The sequence below is a fragment of the Aptenodytes patagonicus genome, chromosome 3, assembly GCF_965638725.1.
Source record: "Aptenodytes patagonicus chromosome 3, bAptPat1.pri.cur, whole genome shotgun sequence".
NCBI classification, from domain to species: Eukaryota; Metazoa; Chordata; class Aves; order Sphenisciformes; family Spheniscidae; genus Aptenodytes; species Aptenodytes patagonicus.
In genome coordinates this window covers 35,021,519-35,041,216 of record NC_134951.1, presented here as the reverse complement: position 1 = coordinate 35,041,216, position 19,698 = coordinate 35,021,519, and the positions used below count along the sequence as shown (strand labels likewise).

General features: G+C 39.8%; 1 protein-coding gene across 2 annotated transcripts in view; it reads left to right on the top strand.

Annotated features, from left to right (window-relative positions):
• Positions 1-19,698, top strand: part of COL9A1 (collagen type IX alpha 1 chain) — a 78,858-nt gene that overhangs the window by 48,099 nt on the left and 11,061 nt on the right. For both annotated transcript variants that reach the window (XM_076333009.1, XM_076333010.1), the window contains exons 29-32: positions 6,974-7,027; positions 7,788-7,859; positions 19,362-19,397; positions 19,505-19,549. In XM_076333009.1, coding sequence (XP_076189124.1) covers positions 6,974-7,027; positions 7,788-7,859; positions 19,362-19,397; positions 19,505-19,549 — 207 coding nt within the window. The remainder of the gene's footprint in view (positions 1-6,973; positions 7,028-7,787; positions 7,860-19,361; positions 19,398-19,504; positions 19,550-19,698) is intronic.

The window sequence follows — 19,698 nt, the reverse complement described above, 5'->3', positions numbered from 1 at the left end:
TTCTTGTAGTGAGAGGCCCAAAACTGAACACAGTATTCGAGGTGCGGCCTCACCAGGGCCGAGTACAGGGGCACGATCACTTCCCTCCTCCTGCTGCCCACACTATTTCTGATACAGGCCAGGATGCCATTGGCCTTCTTGGCCGCCTGGGCACACTGCCGGCTCATGTTCAGCCGGCTGTCGACCAGCACCCCCAGGTCCTTTTCTGACAGGCAGCTTTCCAGCCACTCTTCCCCAAGCCTGTAGCGCTGCATGGGGTTGTTGTGGCCAAAGTGCAGGACCCGGCACTTGGCCTTGTTGAACCTCATACAGTTGGCCTGGGCCCATCGATCCAGCCTGTCCAGGTCCCTCTGCAGAGCCTTCCTACCCTCGAGCAGGTCAACGCTCCCACCCAACTTGGTGTCGTCTGCAAACTTACTGAGGGTGCACTCAATCCCCTCATCCAGATCATCGATAAAGATATTAAACAAGACCGGCCCCAGTACTGAGCCCTGGGGAACACCGCTCGTGACCGTCCGCCAACTGGATTTGACTCCATTCACCAATTACTTGGTGAATTACTGAATTACTGAGTCCTGTTAATGCTTCCATGGATAAATCCTTGAACCTAAATTAAGAATTCCTCTGAGATTTTGGATGAAAATAATTATGATAAGTTAAAGTCTCACAGGCATAATTACTTGGTGAATTACTTTCCATTATTACTTGGGAAAGACAGCATGGCTGGTAGCTCCAGGAGGGTCAGAACTATAGAGGAAAGGACGTCCAGTGAAGGTTCATGGGGGATAACAAGGCTGACTCTGCTAATATGGACAACAGGCTGGTATCTGCACTAGGGAAAAATAACAAGCCTATATTTGTGTTATATTAAAAAATTGCCTAACTTTTCAGCTTTAGCTACTTGCAAAAGACATCTTTTTGAGAGAAAATTTTCACTTCAACTAGTGTGTAGTTTTTTGAGGAGTTGCACAATGGAGTGCTATTAAGCAATCATCATTGACTTTGTGGGACAAATTAATACTTCTATACTGTTTACCAAATAGCCTGTAGCATCCTCTGGCATAAACCATGTCATTTCAATGTTGTTTTCATTATTAAACCACTGTTGGAATGTAGTTGGAACTGTATTGTTACTAAGCAGCAGATTCAAATTTTGGCCTTTTGCCTTTTACAATTTCACAGGGAAGATATCAAATGGTTGAAAACAAGATAACTAGCTCTAATTAAAAATAGGCAAACTCATGTGTTGGGAGACTCGGACAAATCTCCCTAGGAGAAGATTACTTTCAAAAGTACCATTTTAGTCTACCATTGCTTTTCCTTAGAAAACTTAAGTTGGCACCTGAGCGGAAAAAAAAGTTTTGCTTTTGTTTATTTAGTTTACTATTCATCTGTTCAGTAAAAAAGAAAAACAACTGCAGCAACATGAAAATTTTGTCTTTTGTTTCTAAATCAAACATATTCTCCATTCCACTCTAATTACTTTGTCAGTTAACCTTATGTTTGCCTTATATTATGCTAGCCAATCCAAGTAATTACCAAACTCATTTGTGATTTAAACCTTTCTAAGCCAGTCATCATGGCAGGTGGCCCAAAGGAAGCAATTCTCAAACATCGGAGTGTCATTCCTAATCAGTGGAATTTAGCCATGGTCCCTAAGCTGTTTAACCATTTTCTTTCCTATTTGCTGAGATTTAGTAAGATTTAATTTTTCATATTGTGTCTGCAGAAAATACTGACCCCTGCCCCTGCTTTTTTCATCCCTTGTTTTTCTTCAGCTGTTTAACCTTTAAATTGCTAGCATTTGGAGAACATGTATCCCATCCTCTGGTTTTGCAGTGAAAAGAGTGCTTGGAACATTTAAGTAACCATTTAACTTAAAGTTCAATACTTGCCTAGCAAATTGAGCAAACTCTTGATGTATAGGCAGGCCAGCATATATATATATTGTTAAGGATTTAGGATGTAATATATGTTTTCCTAACATTAACAACAGAGGTTAAGTATCTAGCTGCCTAAGATTTGATACCGTAGCCCCACTCCAAGAGACTTCTGAAGGGGTCAGGTTGGGTTGGGCTGACTTGCTCTCTTGGAGGTGCCTTTGTCTCTCTGCTCATTATAAAGAAGGAGCCTGGAGAGTTCCTTGGATTTGGTACTAAAATGTCAGACAACCTAAAGTTAGATGAGAATACTGTTTTCAGCATCTTAAATTACTTCAGCTAAATAATTTTCTGAGTCTTCTAAAGATATTTTTGTCTTACCTACCCTGAAATGTATCTGTGGTTACCCTAACAATTATAATGAAAATGTAGTTTTTCTATCATATTCTATTTACATGACTCCAACTGAAATAATGGGTCATTTTCCATAGTTGGTATTGGTGGAGTGGTGTTGGTAGTGTGACAGGATGAAATGTCCTTCCCTCAGTTTATATGATATGTTTAGGTATTAGTGGACATGTTTTATATATATAATTTCAGAGGTGTTCCACAAGTGGTGAGTCATAGTTTACATTTAAGATACAGCTAAAGGGGTTAGCATTGCACAATCTATAGCAGAGTCAAAAGAACAATTTCCATCCTGCCAGGCATGCTTTTTGTCCAGTAAACCTAAGCCTCTAGATGGATATAACTAAACTTTCTGACCTTGCACAATTCTGCAGCATGGTTTGTACAGGTAGCACTTTCTCCTCTCTCACTCACAGACTACATATCCCAGCCAAACCTGATTAGTATCTTCAAGCCTCTCCAGTTCTCATACTATCCACCCCGTCTTTCCAAACTGCATGGTCAGATTCCTGTCTGCTACCTCACTCTTTACCCCTCCACCTCCAACAACAGCTTCCTTTGACTTTTGGGCACGCTAGACCTCTGGATGTCAGCAGATATCCCAATCTTGGCTTCTCCTAAGCAGTGTAGACAGTAACCTGGGTAAAAAATACACTTATTATGGAGTTGGTGCACTAAAGCTGTCCTAGACTTCAGTTAACACTATAGATGCAGCTGGTATGAAAGGTCTCTGTCCTTTATACTTGGCCACAGTATCACCCTTGAAAAGAATGGCAGCTGTTAGGTTGCTGCTTGTGCCCAAAGCATGACACACTTAAGAGGAAGGTACATTTCATGCTACACCTATCTCTTACCATTATCCTGAGCAGTACAATTTAATTATTACTCTGAGAAAGGTGCAAAGGTGCGTTTAAAATCTCAGAGAAAGTTTGCTGTATATTTACTCTTCTAGCAAATAATAATTTATATTTTTGGATGCTTTTTGGTACTGTACTGCAGGTCAAGGGAAGAGTCCTGTTAATGCTTCCATGGATAAATCCTTAAACCTAAATTAAGAATTCCTCTGAGATTTTGGATGAAAATAATTATGATAAGTTAAAGTCTCACAGGCATATAATTGATAAATGGGTTACCTTTTGCAAAAGACTGCAGAATACTAAGTTTAAAAAAGTTCATTGCAACATGTACTTTGTTTATTCTTTTTTACTCTGTGCAGATTTAATTCTATATGGCACTGCTATTGAATATACTAAAACCTGGTATGATATGTATTATAAAAACAAAATTTTTAAGAAGAGGAGAGTTTATTGCAGTATACACTGTGAATTACCTGTCAAGAGATTCTAATTAGTGTTTCCATTATCTGAGCAGCTAAGTGAGATGCAAATTACCTGGGGAATATTCTCATTCTTATTATTGTTCTGCTAACAGAGGCATCCTTAACAGGATCAATTGGTCAACATGAAATCAATAAACCAGTGAAAGAAACTGTTTTAGCGTGAGAATGCATTCTGTAATGGCTTGTGGGAATTCTACAAAAGCATCAAGTCTTCAAAATTTCAGTGAGGATGAAAACCATCCCAGACAACCTAAAGGAAGGTCTGCTGTGGATCCTGTAACATCCCCTTACGTACGTTACATTCAAAGGCTAAATATAGATCTAACAGAACTGTGAGAGAGACATTACATCTTCATTTAAATGTATTGAGTGGTCCAGCAATCCTCCCTTGGAACAAAGGGAAGGTAGATTTTGTTGTAATCACAGTCTAGCATATCAGCTGTGGAAGGGCTGCATCCTGGTATTGTTCAGTATTGTGGTGCTGTACTACCAATTCACACCCTACCATTTCACAGGTGCCTTGCCGTCCTTTGAGAGAATGACTTTATCCTCAGCAGTAGTCACATGCTAAGCGATAGTATACTTAACAGAAATCAAATTATTTGTACTGTTAAAGTGCTGGAGCAGTCCTGGACATGCTTTTGGTCCACACTGTCTAAGATCATTGACTGAAACAATCTTTAGGCAGCGGCCAAGTTTTAGAGTACTTCAGGGACCATTTGCAGTGGGAGTCCACATGCTGCCTCCCTTCATTGTAGGCCAGGAAAGTTTACCAGCATGGGTGCAAGCCAGTCTGTCCCAGCTCATGCTAAACCAGAGTAGCTACTTTCCCTCTTCAAGCATTCCACCTCTAGGAAAAGTAAGAATTTTGAAGTGTGTCCAAAGTGCATAAAACATACAGATTCTGGTCTTTTTTTTTTTTTTTTTGTTAAAACCAGTGCAACATGCCCATTGATTTGTGAGTGGCCTGTGTTATATATAGGGCCGCCATGTAAGAAAGGTAGGCTGAGGACATGGCCAAACTGCCTTCTGTTCTGATTATTGCCTATGAGTAACTTAGAGCACAGAAGGAGGTTTCATCTGACCAAGTACAGATGTCAACACCTGAACCAGTTATTACAGAAACCCTCTTATAGGCTGTGGGGAAAATGTAGATGCTTCTAGTACATGACTGGCGATGTATTTAAAATGTTTACATGAGGACATTTCAAGATGCTTTTTTTTTCTTCATCCCCTATGAAGGGAACCAAGAGTAACTAGCTCAATGTAAATCCTATCCCAGGGCCATTTCAGTCAGGTATAACTTGGATGAAGCTTCACAGTCTTTTAAATAATGCCATGGACCAATGGGATTCCTGATTGTTGTCTGGGTTACAGTTCTCCTCTTACTCGCTAAAACACAACTTCTGCAGATCTTGTAGTGGTGGCCCTTAGTTTGAAGTAATCTGTCCTTACAGACATAATGTCAGTGTTTATGGGAAATACTATCCTTTTGTATTCCAGTCTTCTGTATACTAACCTTCTTTTTTACCACCTTAGAAAGCATTGGTGTTTGAAAAAGTGCCTGTAGTGTATAATTGACAAAAGAGGTTTTTTGCATTTAAAATAAAATGGAAGATTTTTCTTGCATTCTGTATGACCAACAGAACCTTTGATGTGCTTAAGAGGTTTATTATATTATTTTTACTGTATGGAAGGTGACATTGCTTTTGTTTTATAGCTGTAGGGCAATCAGATATGAATGTTATGACATATATGAGGAGACAAGTTTCTAATACTGATCATAATTTTAATCTTTCTCCTTCCTGCATCAGAAATGTAGTAGTATTCCAGGTCAGAGATGTAGTACAGAATTATGTGATTAAATAACAGATTTTCAAAAAGGTTAATGCATCTTCTGGGTTGTAAGATGAAGGTGATTTGTTTTTTTTTTTCTTATTTTCTTTTTCTTTAACATGAAAAAGCTTCTAGAAATTATAGAAAGTGCTTTAAAAGGATAGTGATTTTAACAGCATAGGATATTTTGAAGGAAATGAATCGAAAAGTCTGTTTATGTTTGGTTCTGTGATCTCTCCGGGATACCTAATTATTTCTTGAATTGTAGAGTTAGTTTTCCTAAGCTTGTGTGAGAAGTTGTCATTGCATTTATGACCTGGTGTAAAAGGCCATGTCTGCCATCTCCTTTTATTGTTCAGTATGTCACAATATTTCACAATATTTTTCTAATTATGAAGAAAATATCTATATTTAAAATTATCTGTTGTATACAGCATTAGAATGCTTAGATTTGCTTATATCCAAACTTTTCTAAGTTATATATAGCAGGTTTTCTACTTACATATCTAATAACTTCAATTCTTGATATTTTATTATCTTAAATGCTATATCATGCTTTTATAGCAAGTACCCCTTACATATTCACGCTGTGGAAGTAAGAAAAGTTTCTCAAATGAGACTTAGGCTTGTGTTGGGACAGTGTTTGTATTTATCTGTACAGGTATTTATCTGTACAGGTGAGAGTAAATGTACAAAACTTATTGAGCTATTGTGAAAGGTTTAATCATAAGAGACAAAACCCTTTTGAGAAAGATACTTTAGTTTGAAAATTGTATAAAATCTTTGAAAATTTGACTCAATGTCAGGTTTACCCAGAGTATGTATTCAAATGGCTGCATTAAGAGATAGAGTTACAACACTAATGTGAATATGATGATCTGAATGGATGAACATATCTGAAGTGAACATATAAAGTAAAAATCCAGAAAAAAGCGTATTTATACTTATCACTATTATGAATGGGGATTTTTAAAGGTTACCCTTCCCATTAACAATCTAGACTTTTTTTTTTTTTTAACCTAAATGAGTTTGTTAAGCATGACTTCTGCACACACTTTTCACATTTGTCCATTGTACATGTGGGATCATGGGCTTTTAAGTATGTGATCAATGTGGGAGTTCAGTTGGTGAAACTAAGCAAAAGCCTAAAACTAAGCATACGTGTCAGAGTTGTCTTAGTGAAGTAAATGTGTTCCTGACAGGTAACTCTAAGGTGCGATCCCATGAAGGGGACTTGATTGTGCATAATCACTTAGCAGAATGAATTAGTTGAATCATTTAATGCCAGCTAAATATTGTATGCCATTGTTAACTAAAAATGTTTAGAATTCTTAGGAAGTTTCACTATTTTTAATGCATGTGATATTTTTGCACTAGGAAACAGAAGTCTTGATTAAAGCCAATTGCTAAGTAGTGTAATTCACTAAACATTAAGAAAAAAACCTATATTTTAGTCCCTGTTCACAGGAAATATTTCAGGAAGTAATGATGTCCTTCTATTTCCTATAAGGGTAGCAGAGGGGAGCCAGGTCCTGCGGGTCCTCCAGGTTTACCAGGGAAATGGGTAAGCAGTTTATTTCCATATTCAGTGTTCATGTTTACTTTCAAGGAGCTATGGTATCATCTGGAACTACACTTACCCATTTATCCACGCAGGGAACTGAAAATAATGTTGAAATGAGTGATTGTTGAGTTTCTTTTTCAGTCTTCTGTGACTAATATTAGCAAATGCTGTTTTAAAGTATATGGAGATGTGTGGGACTTTTTCTTCTGTTTAAGAAAACATAAATCCTGTGATGTGCAAAGTTGGGTTGCACACTCCTGTGTGGGCTGTGTGTACTTGGGTAACAGGAGCAGTGAAAGACCGGCTTTCTGCTAACAGCTACGTGAAACTATAATGAATGGAGCAGATTATGAATGCCGCCTTTTACCAGTGCTCCAGCACTATTTACTTAGTAACAGTCAGAAGCATAGCTGGGGAGGTTTTGGCTGAAAGAGCCTGCTGTTACAGAGGAATGCGCAAATCACAGAGTACAAGATCTTAGGAAGTATTTTTAAGGGAACCAGACTGTTGTCGAGGGACTGGAGGGTGGAAAGACCTGTAAGCCATTTCTGTTGTGTTTGTCAGCAATAAAATCATAATAAGATGCTGTTTAAAGGGCTGTATTTTGAATCAGCTCTATTTTCATCAGATAATCCTCTTTTATCAAGTTAGGATTGTTCTGGAAATAAGATTCTGCCCCATATTCTTGTCAGGATATGACCCTTAGTTGCTCATTTTAAAACAGATTGTGTAAGTTTACATCCTTGACTTATTTTCACAGGGTCCCCAGGGTGATATTGGACTTCCTGGACTGCCAGGTCCTCCAGGCCTACCTGGTGGTAAGGGTGACCGGGTAAGAAAAGCACTCATACATACAGACTGCAGTTTGATGTCAGGAGTAAATACAATAATTTGAGCATTGTTTGCAGTTTTTACATGAATCAATGTCTGGTTTCTTGCTTTGTATGTAGATTTGTTAACTGCTTGAAAGCGGTGCTCTAGGTGCCCATTAAATACTTGTAGCTCATAAAATATACAGGAAAAATCTTGACACTGTTACTTAAGGGACTGAAATGAGATTACTGGTGTAAATATTTCCTTTTCTTGGAGTTTGAATCATTTAAAGGCCTAAATCATATTGCAAATCATTGACCCAGCCAGATCCGAAATTGTAAATCAGGGTCTCTGGTCACTAAAGAGCTTTGGAACTTCAGCCCTGGTCTATAGTAGATACAATGCCTTTTACATACGTCTTAGGACCTGCTATGGAAATGCACAGGCAAATGCAGCTGTTGAGACACCTATGCATACACGCACAATTACAGGATATAAGTACCTCTTCTAATACTTTGTTAGGAGGGAAGAACTGGGCCCTGGGGATCTCACATACCTGCAGAGGATATCTTGCTTTGCTGAGTACGTCAGTGAAGACTGTATATTAAAAAAAATACGTTCCTTATCTTCTCTTGCTTATGGGAGGCTACAGAGGATGGAATTCACTCACCAAACTTTGGACATCTTTGTTATAGAAATAGTCAGTTCTACACTGTGTTTCACCCTTCTTACTTGAGACATCTACTTCAGTATTAAATGAATTGCACTTCTGAAGTGCCTCTTACTTTCCACTGACCATCAAGGAAGTATAGAACTGTTAGTGAGACATAGATATCACTGCTGTAGATGTCTTCAGTTGAACAGAGGAATCCTGCCCCTGGTATGCTCCCAGTATACATCGTAGGGTGGCTAGATAGGGCTTGCAGTTGTTTTAGGCAGTTTTTAAAAGCTGCTCAGGCACTTAAAAACAAGTTTCTAACACAGTCTTTGTTGTTGAGGTATTTCTTCATATGTTTGTTTTTGTTTATTTTTTCTTTTTTTAATGCTGAGATCAGGAACATATATTTCTAGTCACATGTAAGTATTGACATAAAGCAGTCTCTTTGTATTAGATTGGTAATGATTCATACTTTAGACTTCTCCAGAGGGAGATTGAAGCTACCTGAGGAAGCAAATCTGGAAGGAAAATAACTAGTATTTATTGCAGTGCTGACAATCTCCCTCCAAAGATGCCTGATTTTTCTCATTTACCGTATAAAGGGTCTGGACCTCTAGGATAAGAGCAGAATGTAGATGCTGTAAACAGACCCATTGAGATTCAGGCTACACCCAGGAGGTTTCCATTTATATAACTGGCAGATGACAGTATCTTATGCCTGGAGCTTTTTTTAAACCCTAGGGTCAGTTTAATGCCCTGTGCTTAAAGTACCTGACGTTAAAGTCCAAAAAGCTATGCTAGCAATTATCTCATCCTGTGATCGCTTTTTAGCTTTCCTATTTTGAGACAAGTGTCAACTGGATCCATTTGTATCCTTGATTCATTTTTTTTCTTCAGTTGCATAGAGGCTGTAGTGAATTTTCTGGGGCAGGCTTAACATGGCTGCAGCGTTGCCAGTAGCACTGATCTGCAGTATGTATTCCAAGTCAGAAACCTGGAGAGCATTGTGCCACTCTTATCCTTTTTCTACCCTGTTCAACTTGCAACTGCATCTGTCTTATACAGAGCCAAACATCCTTGTCAGGGTTTGGAAATAGGTATCTCTGTAGCCTGTTAACCCTAGTCTTTGGGTCAACCACTGGTATCAATAAGTTCCAGACTGAAGTAACCTTTCTTCCCTTCCTGATTTCAAAACTTTATGGGTTTGTACACAGGGATGCTATAAAGTTCTGTTGTGAAGCCCTTATATGCCTGATAAAAGTTGATGTAAACAGCAACCGGAAGCCAAGTAGAAGTCACAAAAAAACGTGATTCAGTAGTCATTCTTAATCCCAAAGCTGTTAGATACTGGGTACTACCTGCTGGCACCTTGTCACGTGCAGGGGATTTTGACCGCTTAAAGAACCACCACCAAAGATATCAGCAAAAGTGGTTTTATTGAAGTAAGATGTTGTAAAAGTGAGACTTAACAAAGTTTGATGGCAAGGTTCACTCTATTACTTACTGCAGAGGGTATAGTAACGATTCAAAGCTACCAACTCAGAATCTTAGTGCACTGTAATACAAGGTTATGCACAATGTCGGTCACTTACCAAAGATCTGCAGTTGGTAAGGGGTCTCTCAGCCTCGAGGAGTAACCTTGCGAGGTGTCCCAGCTCAAGAGGAGATCACCACCATGCAGCCAGCTGCTTAGCAGGGAGAGCTCAAAAAAGGCTCACTCAGGCTGTCCTATTTATGGAATAAAGTGGTTGGCTCGTAGTCAAGTTATGTGTGATGGAAAAGGTAGGCATGAGACTCCTTGTACCCACAACTTACTTTGTTCCTTGACAAATGAGTCTTGGAAGAAGCACCTGCTCTTCATGTGTTAATTGCATGGTCGGTGTTCCAGTTTCCAAGCCCATATGCATCAATGCTCACCATGTCACCCTCTTCCTGTGTGGGTTTTCAGAGAACAGATTGGAACTCGAGAAGTTCTTGGCCCGGTTATGGCCTGGGCCTTTACTTCTTTTGGAGCCTGAACCAGACTGCCACTAGTAAGGTCAAGGAGTCGAGTGCACCCATCACACTCCACCCCGTGACTACAGTCAATCCACTTTATCGACTCATAGGGTGTTAGTACGGTTACCTCTTGCCTTTATGTCATAAATATGTGGCATACTGCAGATCAGTGAGTGGTAAGGGTACAATTATCTGATGAGTTGCTTAGCTTAAGCATTACAATTAATGCTAATTATATACCATTGCACATACAGAATCAGTTGATTGCATATGTTTTACATGTTGGATTAACACAATTTGTTTCATTATTTGCCAAACTTTGATATACAGAATGATTACGAGCAATAAACACAATAAAGTCAGGACTAACAAAACAAATTAAATTCAAAGCTCCAGTTGATGTTGGTGAGCATCCAAGGAGAGTTTCCCACCAGTGATGTTCTCCATCTTTCTTCACTTTTTCTAGGATGTGGTATATCTTCTCTGTGTCATGATAGAATCAGGATTCTTTGTCTGTTGTTTTGAATTCGTTTTAGCAATTGACACAGGTCGTCACGTTGCAACAGTTTTCTTACCAAAGTGAGATTCATTCCAGTGGGGGAATGAGTAATAAATCTTGATACAATGTGTAGTTAGATTGTAACAATTGGTGGGATGTGACAGGAGCTGAATATGAATGGCAAACATTTTGTTTGGTGTCAAGACAAATGTCTTGGGCCTTACTGGTATTACTTTCACAAATAAATCCTTGTTATTCCTGTACAATGGATTTGTCAACATCAACAGTTTGCCATTTGTTCCCATTTTGTTGGGCCCATACTCTATGTTCTAATGGGTAGAGTACAGTTCCATTGTGATTTAATCCCAGCGCAATGATTGGGTATATGGTGTATACCGAAGCATTGCGTATTGTTAAAAGCTGTGGCTTTACTGTCAGTGGGGTCATAAGTGAGATTGACTAGATACCACCAAGATTGGAAATCCCTTTTGAATTGAGTCACATTTTCCAAATTAGCTTTTGAATCTCAGTGCCTTTCCTTATAATTGCCACTACAGTAAATTGCACCCATAACTGAGCTTTGATAAAGCTAAGAGCTAGAGAGACATTATTCTGGGCAATGCCAAGTGCATCTGCAATTAGTTGGTGGTCCTTCTCATTAATTCTTTCCCATTTAGGCAATATATCAGGTAAAAGCCATTGACTAGTTCCCAGTGCCAGCAAAGATGATCGAAATGGATGTTCTAGTTTACGCAAATCACTTGTTGCTGAGCTTAATTTATTTGCTAAAACTTCAGCGTCTATGCTGTTTAGTTCTCCTAATCTTGTCCCCAGAACGCCCATCACATTCCTCCATGTTCATTTTGGAGAAGTGAGGGTTCGCCCATGCAACCATGCTAACTATCCTGTATAGGATGTATTTAGGAATGGTGAGCAAGTAGGTTTAACTGCAGAGATATTAACCTGCATTGATAGTTCCATGCATCTGAGGGACCATGATGGATTAAATAGCACTTGTTGCTGGCCTGTATATTTAATAGCATAGCGTCCAATTTCAGCAATCAGGATATGTAGTTTGATTGGTTGTGGGAGTAATAAAATAGGGAGTAGGTTAATAGGCAGTAGGGGTAGCTGTTGGTGTAGTGTGAGGGCTGGGAATAGGTGTTAGCGTGACCTCTAGGGATAGTCCATTTCCTTTATCTTTCCCTGTATCTGTCAACAGGCATACTGCTTCTATAGTTGTGTCATTAAAGAGGAAACTAATTATACAACTGGGTTGTGAAAAACAGTTTGCTCTGCTTTTGATTGAGTTTGATTTGTCCTTTTGATGACCACGTAGGTGTTTCCCTTTGAATAATTTGTTACATTACATTCAGTAGAGATTTTGTCACCTGGTGTAGCAAAAATAAGGTGACTTTTATTTGCTTTTACCATGCTGTGATTACCAGTGATTATCATTGTTAGGTTTTGTCTTGGTTTTCCCATTATTCCTGTATTCTCATCAATTTTAAACATGTATGGCACAAAATGTACTATAGTTACTGTATTGATCAGCATAAACAAAAGAATTGCAAGGTTTCCATCCTGTGTGTTGGGCTTGTTGATGTGTGAATGAATGTGGTCCATGCTGGCAATGATTACTCCTGTGAGAAGGATAAGCAATCCCTCGATGGTTAGCCTGGTCTCCAGGGGAGGTGTGCCAGTATCATTCCTGGTATCGTCCTGAAAGGAAAAAAACAATACAAGTCTCAGTGGGATTTTTCTGGACTGGTTACCCCTTCTAGTTAGTGGCTAGGATGTATCCACTTAGCGCTAATACGATGTTTAGCTCCATTGTTGTCTTTTGCTTCCCAGGCCAAAGGGCCACAGGGTTTTGTTACTCTTATTGGGACAGTGCAAATTTGCGGTAAATCTACCATAATGGATTGCCCTGGTTGAAGGGCCAATAGGGTACATTTTTACATCTGATGGAGGTGCTCCCTAAGGTGCTGACAGAAAGAATGCACGAGTGACTGGGCTCCCTGTTAGTCCGTATCGGTTATTCAATTGGTGAATCACTTTAGGCAATCGAGTATCCCAGTGGGGCTTGTGTGGTTTAAGACTCCTTTTTAATAGACCATTTCTCTTTCTACTATCCCATTTGATTGGGGATAGTAAAGGGTATGGAATACCCGTTGAATGTCTTCCTGCTTTGCCCATTCCTGCACTTCCTTGCTGGAGAAATGTGAGCCATTGTCTCTTTGGATGACATCGGGGGCCGGTAGCCTGAAAACCAAGAGGATAATCCCCTGATGGTGTTCTGACCATTTAGTTGCCATAGTTAGGCAACTTCTATTCCCATGAGGATGTACTGATATCCTGGGGAGGGTTTGAAGGGTCCAATGTCGTCAATTTGCCTCGCTGACCATAGGGTTTTTCCTTTATTGAGACGTAGGGGTTATGCTTTAGCAGGGTGATATGTTTGCAATTTCAATTTACATTGGGGGCATTCTGTAAGGATGATTTCACATGTTTTCCTGTCTAGAGGCCAACCTCGGCTTTGAGCCGCAAAATAAAGTGCTTCTTGGGCTGTGTGGCCTACTGATACAACCATTCTCCCAGTCAGTACCATTCGGGATTTGGCGCGTCTCCTGTTTTTATTCCCCTAGTTCTGGCTAAGTCATCTACTTGTTGGTTCCATTTTGTAGCTGGCTGGTCATTTTTTACATGGGCTTTTACCCATCCTAGTTTAAATGGCGCTTATCTAGCTATATCTAATAATAATTGCCAATCTTCAGTTCTCCAAACTGGAGATCTATTTACTTCCCAATTTAGGGTTTCCCTTTGGCAAAGCCATTGTGTGGCACCTGCCCACACAGCATAGGAGTCAACATGGATTACTTTTGCTCCATTTTGTGCTGCTAAAACAATTGCCCTTAATTCTACTTGTGCACTACCTTTACCTTCTTCTATTACTTGTTTGCCGTGGTAATGTCTAATGCAGTGGCCTCAGACTGCCATCTACCCTTTACCCTCTTTGCTGAGGCATCGGTAAACCAAACGCCTTCAGTCAGTGTTCTCTCAGTGAGGGGAGGTGCATTTAGAATTGGCGAAGGTTTAAATGGCTGGTTTAGTGCTAATGGGTCTGTGTGTTTATAGGCATTTGTAATGTGGGAATTTTTGTATGTCCTTCAGTCAATTGCATTTTGTCTGCTACTCCCATCAGGTAGGCGTACAATTTCCTGATAGTGGGTTTCTGTGCAATTCGTTCTGGGGGAGTAGTTCCTTTCAGAACTGTTTCTAGCAAATTAAATGGCCCTCTAGGCTGTCCCTGGTGTATTTTCTCAACTTGTTTAACTGCTTGGACTAAAGACAAAGGTCCCTTTTCCCACTGGGAATATGTCTGTTCTGTTTCTTTAAATGTGTTTGAGCTAAACATTAAAGGCCTTTTTGGCCTGTTCAGCCAGTTTGGAATACATTTCAATAAGTGCCATGTTCTGCAAAACCCCATTCTGCTATAATACGGTCACGGGGATGTACTGGGCCCAGTGGCTGATACGTCTTTAATTCCTGTATTAGGGTTTTGACTGCCTTTTCATGTTCTGGCTTCCATTTCCATGGTTTTCCTTTTTGTAAAAATGAGTACAGTAGGTGAGCAATGATAGAAAATCCAGGTACATGTTTCCTCTGGTACCCTAAAGTACCCGTAAGCTGTTGTATTTCTTTCTTAGATTGGGGCTTCTGCAATTGTTCCATTTTACTTAGAGTGTCCAGTGGAATTGCTGCACTATCTGCAATCCACCAGATACATAAAAATTTTACTTCTCTACTCGGTCTTTGACATTTTTCAGGTGGAAACTCAACTTCTGCTTTGTATAGTGCTTGCCACACTGCTGCTGCTGCTTCCCCCTCTCTTTCAGGGGAAGTCTCTCCAATCAGAATATCACCTATATATTGGTACAGTTTCACACCCTGAGGAAGTGAGACTGTCTGTAAAAGTTCAGCAAGTGCAGCATGAGCAATCGTAGGTGAATGTTTATAGCCCTGTGGGAATCTGTTAAAGGTATGTTTTATACCTTCCCAAGTAAAAGCAAATTTCTCTTCATCTTCCTCCTGCAAGGGGACCATAAGGAACATATATTTCACCTCTTGTACCACCATCCATGGGTGTGTGGCTGCTTGTAGCGTGGCTGTTAAAGCTACAATATTGTGTACTGCAGCTGTTAGCGGAGCTGTGTTGGCATTTAGGCGCCAGTAATCTATTGTCAGGTGCCATCTCCCATCCAGCTTTCGGACTGGCCAGATTAGTGAATTGTATGGGGAGTGGGTTCTGGAAATAGTGTGCCGTTTTTCCAAGACTGCTATTATGCCAGAAATTCCATTTTGTGCCACAGCAGAAATCGGATTCTGTGATACATTGGTAATTTTCAAATCGGGGAGTGCAGGGGCTATGCGGTGTATGTGTACTATAGCTTCCCAGTTTCTACTGGGGTTGGGGTTGGTACTTGAACTGAAGCACTACATGCTGCTGTCTGGCAAGCACCAGTTTCGTCTAGTCAAAACATCAAAACCCAAAATATTTTCATTGTGGTTTTTAACCGCAAAGCAAGTAGACCACATGCGCTTCTCGCCTGGAGCCATAAATTAATTTTCGTGGTTTGGCATGTAACATTTGCTTTGTTTACCCCGATGACTTTAACTCTTTGCTGTCCGGGTCACACACCCGATTTCTTGGCATCCTGTTGTGTTCGTATTGAAATTTGTGCTCCTGTATCTATCAGGAATTTTACCAGTTGTTGTCAAGGACCAACTGGAATCAACATGTAAGTGCCTCCTTCATTTAGTGGCTTTAATATTGCATAATCTACCGTGGTGGATATCCAGGGTATCACCAGATTCTCCCTGTGTGTGCATAGCTTGTATGCAGGCGGCTTTTGTGACAGCAGTGGAGGACATGCTTAGGGAACGGATGGGAGTTATAGAAGATTCACCTTATTCCAAGGCACCTATTCCCCCAGCCCAATAAGCCACCCTACGGGTGATAGAATGGGATTCAGTCACTGGCTTGGGTTTGAGGTTTAAGAAAACTCCCAGACCCCAATAACCATTTGCTTCATCTCCACTTAACATTACTTGGTTGCCGCCGCTCAGGCAGATGCACCATGAATATTCAATTTCAGTTTCACCTGGCTTTCTGCCGTATTTCTCTTGTAAGTTTGCCAATTGCAATGGATCCCAGGGAGTGGTTTGTGTAGTATATCGCGGAGCACCACCCCGAGATTCTTCAGAGTGTTCTGTTTTAGTGATGGGTCTAGCCTCATATTCGGGCAGTTCTGAGAGGAAATCCAATTGTAAATTGGATGTTCTCATCCCAAATCCAAAACACAGCACGGTACCAGCTACTAGGAAGGAAATTAACTCTATCCCTGCCGAAACCAGGACACAGAGGAGCATCATTTTCCTCATTGTAGTCATCAAGTTCACCCCAAATATCACCATCCCAATCCTCTGGGGACACTATTAGCTTCCTAATTTGCATGGGGTCAGGGGGATGCGGCACCCACATGAGCATCATCTCAACCTTTTCTTCCAACTTTTGTTTTTTCTCCTTTTCTTACTGTAACTGCTTCTCTAGCTGCTCAATCTGTAAGGGCAGTAACAACTCAGCTGTCTTCCTGCCTTCTATTTCATCTCTTAGATCTCATTTCTCTCTATTTCCTATACTGACAGGCAGCTTCTAGGCAGGTGCCTAACATATTACAAATAATTCCCTTTCCTTTACTGTCTTTAGCATTTCCTTTAGCTAATTTTAGTTGTCCTTCAATGGCACCCCAGTCATGCCAATGTTTGCGAGCCCATTCTTCTGAGAATTTGGGACTCGGACTTATTCTGTGCCTCTGTAAGTAATCAGTGATACTACTTGCCATCCTGCTGACTATGCCAAGTTGTCACAGGTAAGATTTAGACTGCTTAAAAAACTACCGCCAAAGGTATCAGCAAAAGTGGTTTTATTGAAGTAAGATGTTGTGAAAGTGAGACTTAACAAAAAGTTTGATGGCAAGGTTCACTCTATTACTTACTGCAGAGGGTATAGTAACGATTCAAAGCTACCAACTCAGAATCTTAGTGCACTATAATACAAGGTTATGCACAATGTCGGTCACTTACCAAAGATCTGCAGTTGGTAAGGGGTCTCTCAGCCTCGAGGAGTAACCTTGCGAGGTGTCCCAGCTCAAGAGGAGATCACCACCATGCAGCCAGCTGCTTAGCAGGGAGAGCTCAAAAAAGGCTCACTCAGGCTGTCCTATTTATGGAATAAAGTGGTTGGCTCGTAGTCAAGTTATGTGTGATGGAAAAGGTAGGCATGAGACTCCTTGTACCCACAACTTACTTTGTTCCTTGACAAATGAGTCTTGGAAGAAGCACCTGCTCTTCATGTGTTAATTGCATGGTCGGTGTTCCAGTTTCCAAGCCCATATGCATCAATGCTCACCATGTCACCCTCTTCCTGTGTGGGTTTTCAGAGAACAGATTGGAACTCGAGAAGTTCTTGGCCCGGTTATGGCCTGGGCCTTTACTTCTTTTGGAGCCTGAACCAGACTGCCACTAGTAAGGTCAAGGCGTCGAGTGCATCTGTCACACACCTGACATATTATAGCAGAGATAGCAATACAAAACAGTGTTACAACGATGGATCATGCTTCAGTGAATCTTACAGAGTAGTTATGCAGTGTTCACCACTTATACTCTTTCTGATTCACACATTTTGAATTGGCCTCAGCCACTCTGGTTCTGTCTATGTTAGTAAATTAAACAGCACCAGGCCAAGACCCAGACCTTGGCACTGGAACATGATCCTTTATATTGTTAAATAGTTAGTGTAGCCCCTAGTACAGTTTTGGCTGATGCTTACTGGCAGTTTCGCAAACAATTCCTGGGCATGGTTTGAGAGGGATGTTTACAAATAGGTAAGCAGTATGTCAAAAGAGTGGATATTTTCATATTTTGACATCTTACCCTATTGTCTCCATTGAAATTTTGAGAGTCAATGTAGAATAGATGCAGATAGTTTCAGCTGTGATTTTTATGTTTGCTGATATAAATATTACAGGCCAAGTTTCATAAAAGCAAAAGCTTCTTCCACCTCAACTTTATCTATTGGCAGTTTTGTTGCTCTAAAGAAGAGTAAGTGGAGAAAAAGAACCCCAAAAATGATGTTAGGTTGGAAATCAATGTCTTTTTTTGTGAGTAATTTGGAAAACCTTAATAAGGCACGATTTTGAGAACACTTCAGACAAAATAGTTTTAGTGTTGTTTGAAAAAGTTGGAATGTTAAATAGGTCTGTGATTTCCACTGCTTAGCTTTGTGGATAATTTAGTATTGGCTCTTCGTCCTCAGGAACATGAGAACAAATCTGAACTCATTAAATTGTAAATGTTACACCGGTTTGTGTGCCTATATCTGATATGAATTAAATGGATTTCTGAAATGGGAGACAAAATGCTGTATCTCTGTCTGTTTTAGAAAAAAAAAATACGCACAGTTATAGTTCTTTTGGAATGTATATGTTTGAATGTGCACAGACTGCAACATTTAAGGATGGTGTGATTGGTTTTCTAACAAAACACAAATACTAAGATTTTCTTAAATAATACACTGTTCTACAGATGAAATACTTTTACTATAGAAACAAATTACATATGTTTGAAATGAATCAGGTCATTAATTTATTCCTCTTTTTGGTTCCTGCCTATCCACACTTGTATGTTTGGTTACAGTATTCTAAGATGAAACATAATTAATATTATTTTTTTAAAAAAAGGAATATCGACTTTAAGATACAAGCCATTCAGCTTTGACTGTAATGATCAAAATTCTAGAGACAGCTCTGCTAAGAAACATTGAGAATTAAACAGCAAGCAAGACAAGATTGTGACTGAACTTGTGGATGTGTCAGTGTGCTTATCGCACGTTAGCAGGGCTGGTATGGCCTACAGCAATACCGAATACTTAATAGGGCTAGAAAAAGTGATACACTTACTGGATTTTTCACTTATAACTTCTAACCAATTTGCAGAGCAGAGTTGTAGCAGCTGCAAGAGCATCTGCCATGTAAAGAGGAGAACTACTGTTTCACAGTCAGAATCTGTACCATCCAGTGTGGCAGTGGATTATATGTTCCATGTTGTTACTTGCCTTCAGTCTGTCACCTTAATTATATAGTAAGATTTGAGTGCTTTCTTTGTCATTCTTAAAAATTTGCAGCTTTGAAGGTCTCTTGCATTCATGCTAGATGGTAGGGAGGATTGAAGATAATTTAGTATGCTTTTGAACCTGCAGTTTCAAATTCTGAAATGTATTTATTTATTTATCTTTAAACTTTTAGGGTTCAGTGGGTGAACCAGGACCTAAGGGTGAACAAGTAAGTCATGTTAGAGATCATGGTACTTTCAAGTCACAATACCAAATGCTGAGCACATTATGTTGCCTAAATCTGAAGGCTGACAGTATGTCTTTTTTTTGATATAGGGTGCACCTGGAGCAGAAGGAGATGGAGGAGAAAAGGGTGACTTAGTAAGGCGTTATTTTCTCTTCACCTTATCTAATATTTTGTTGTCGTAAATGAAAACTTTAAAGTGTTGTTGGAGTGCTTCAAGCATATGGTTTGATCATTGAAAGTCACATTTCAGTTTTATATTAACTGGGCATTGCAGAGCACAGCA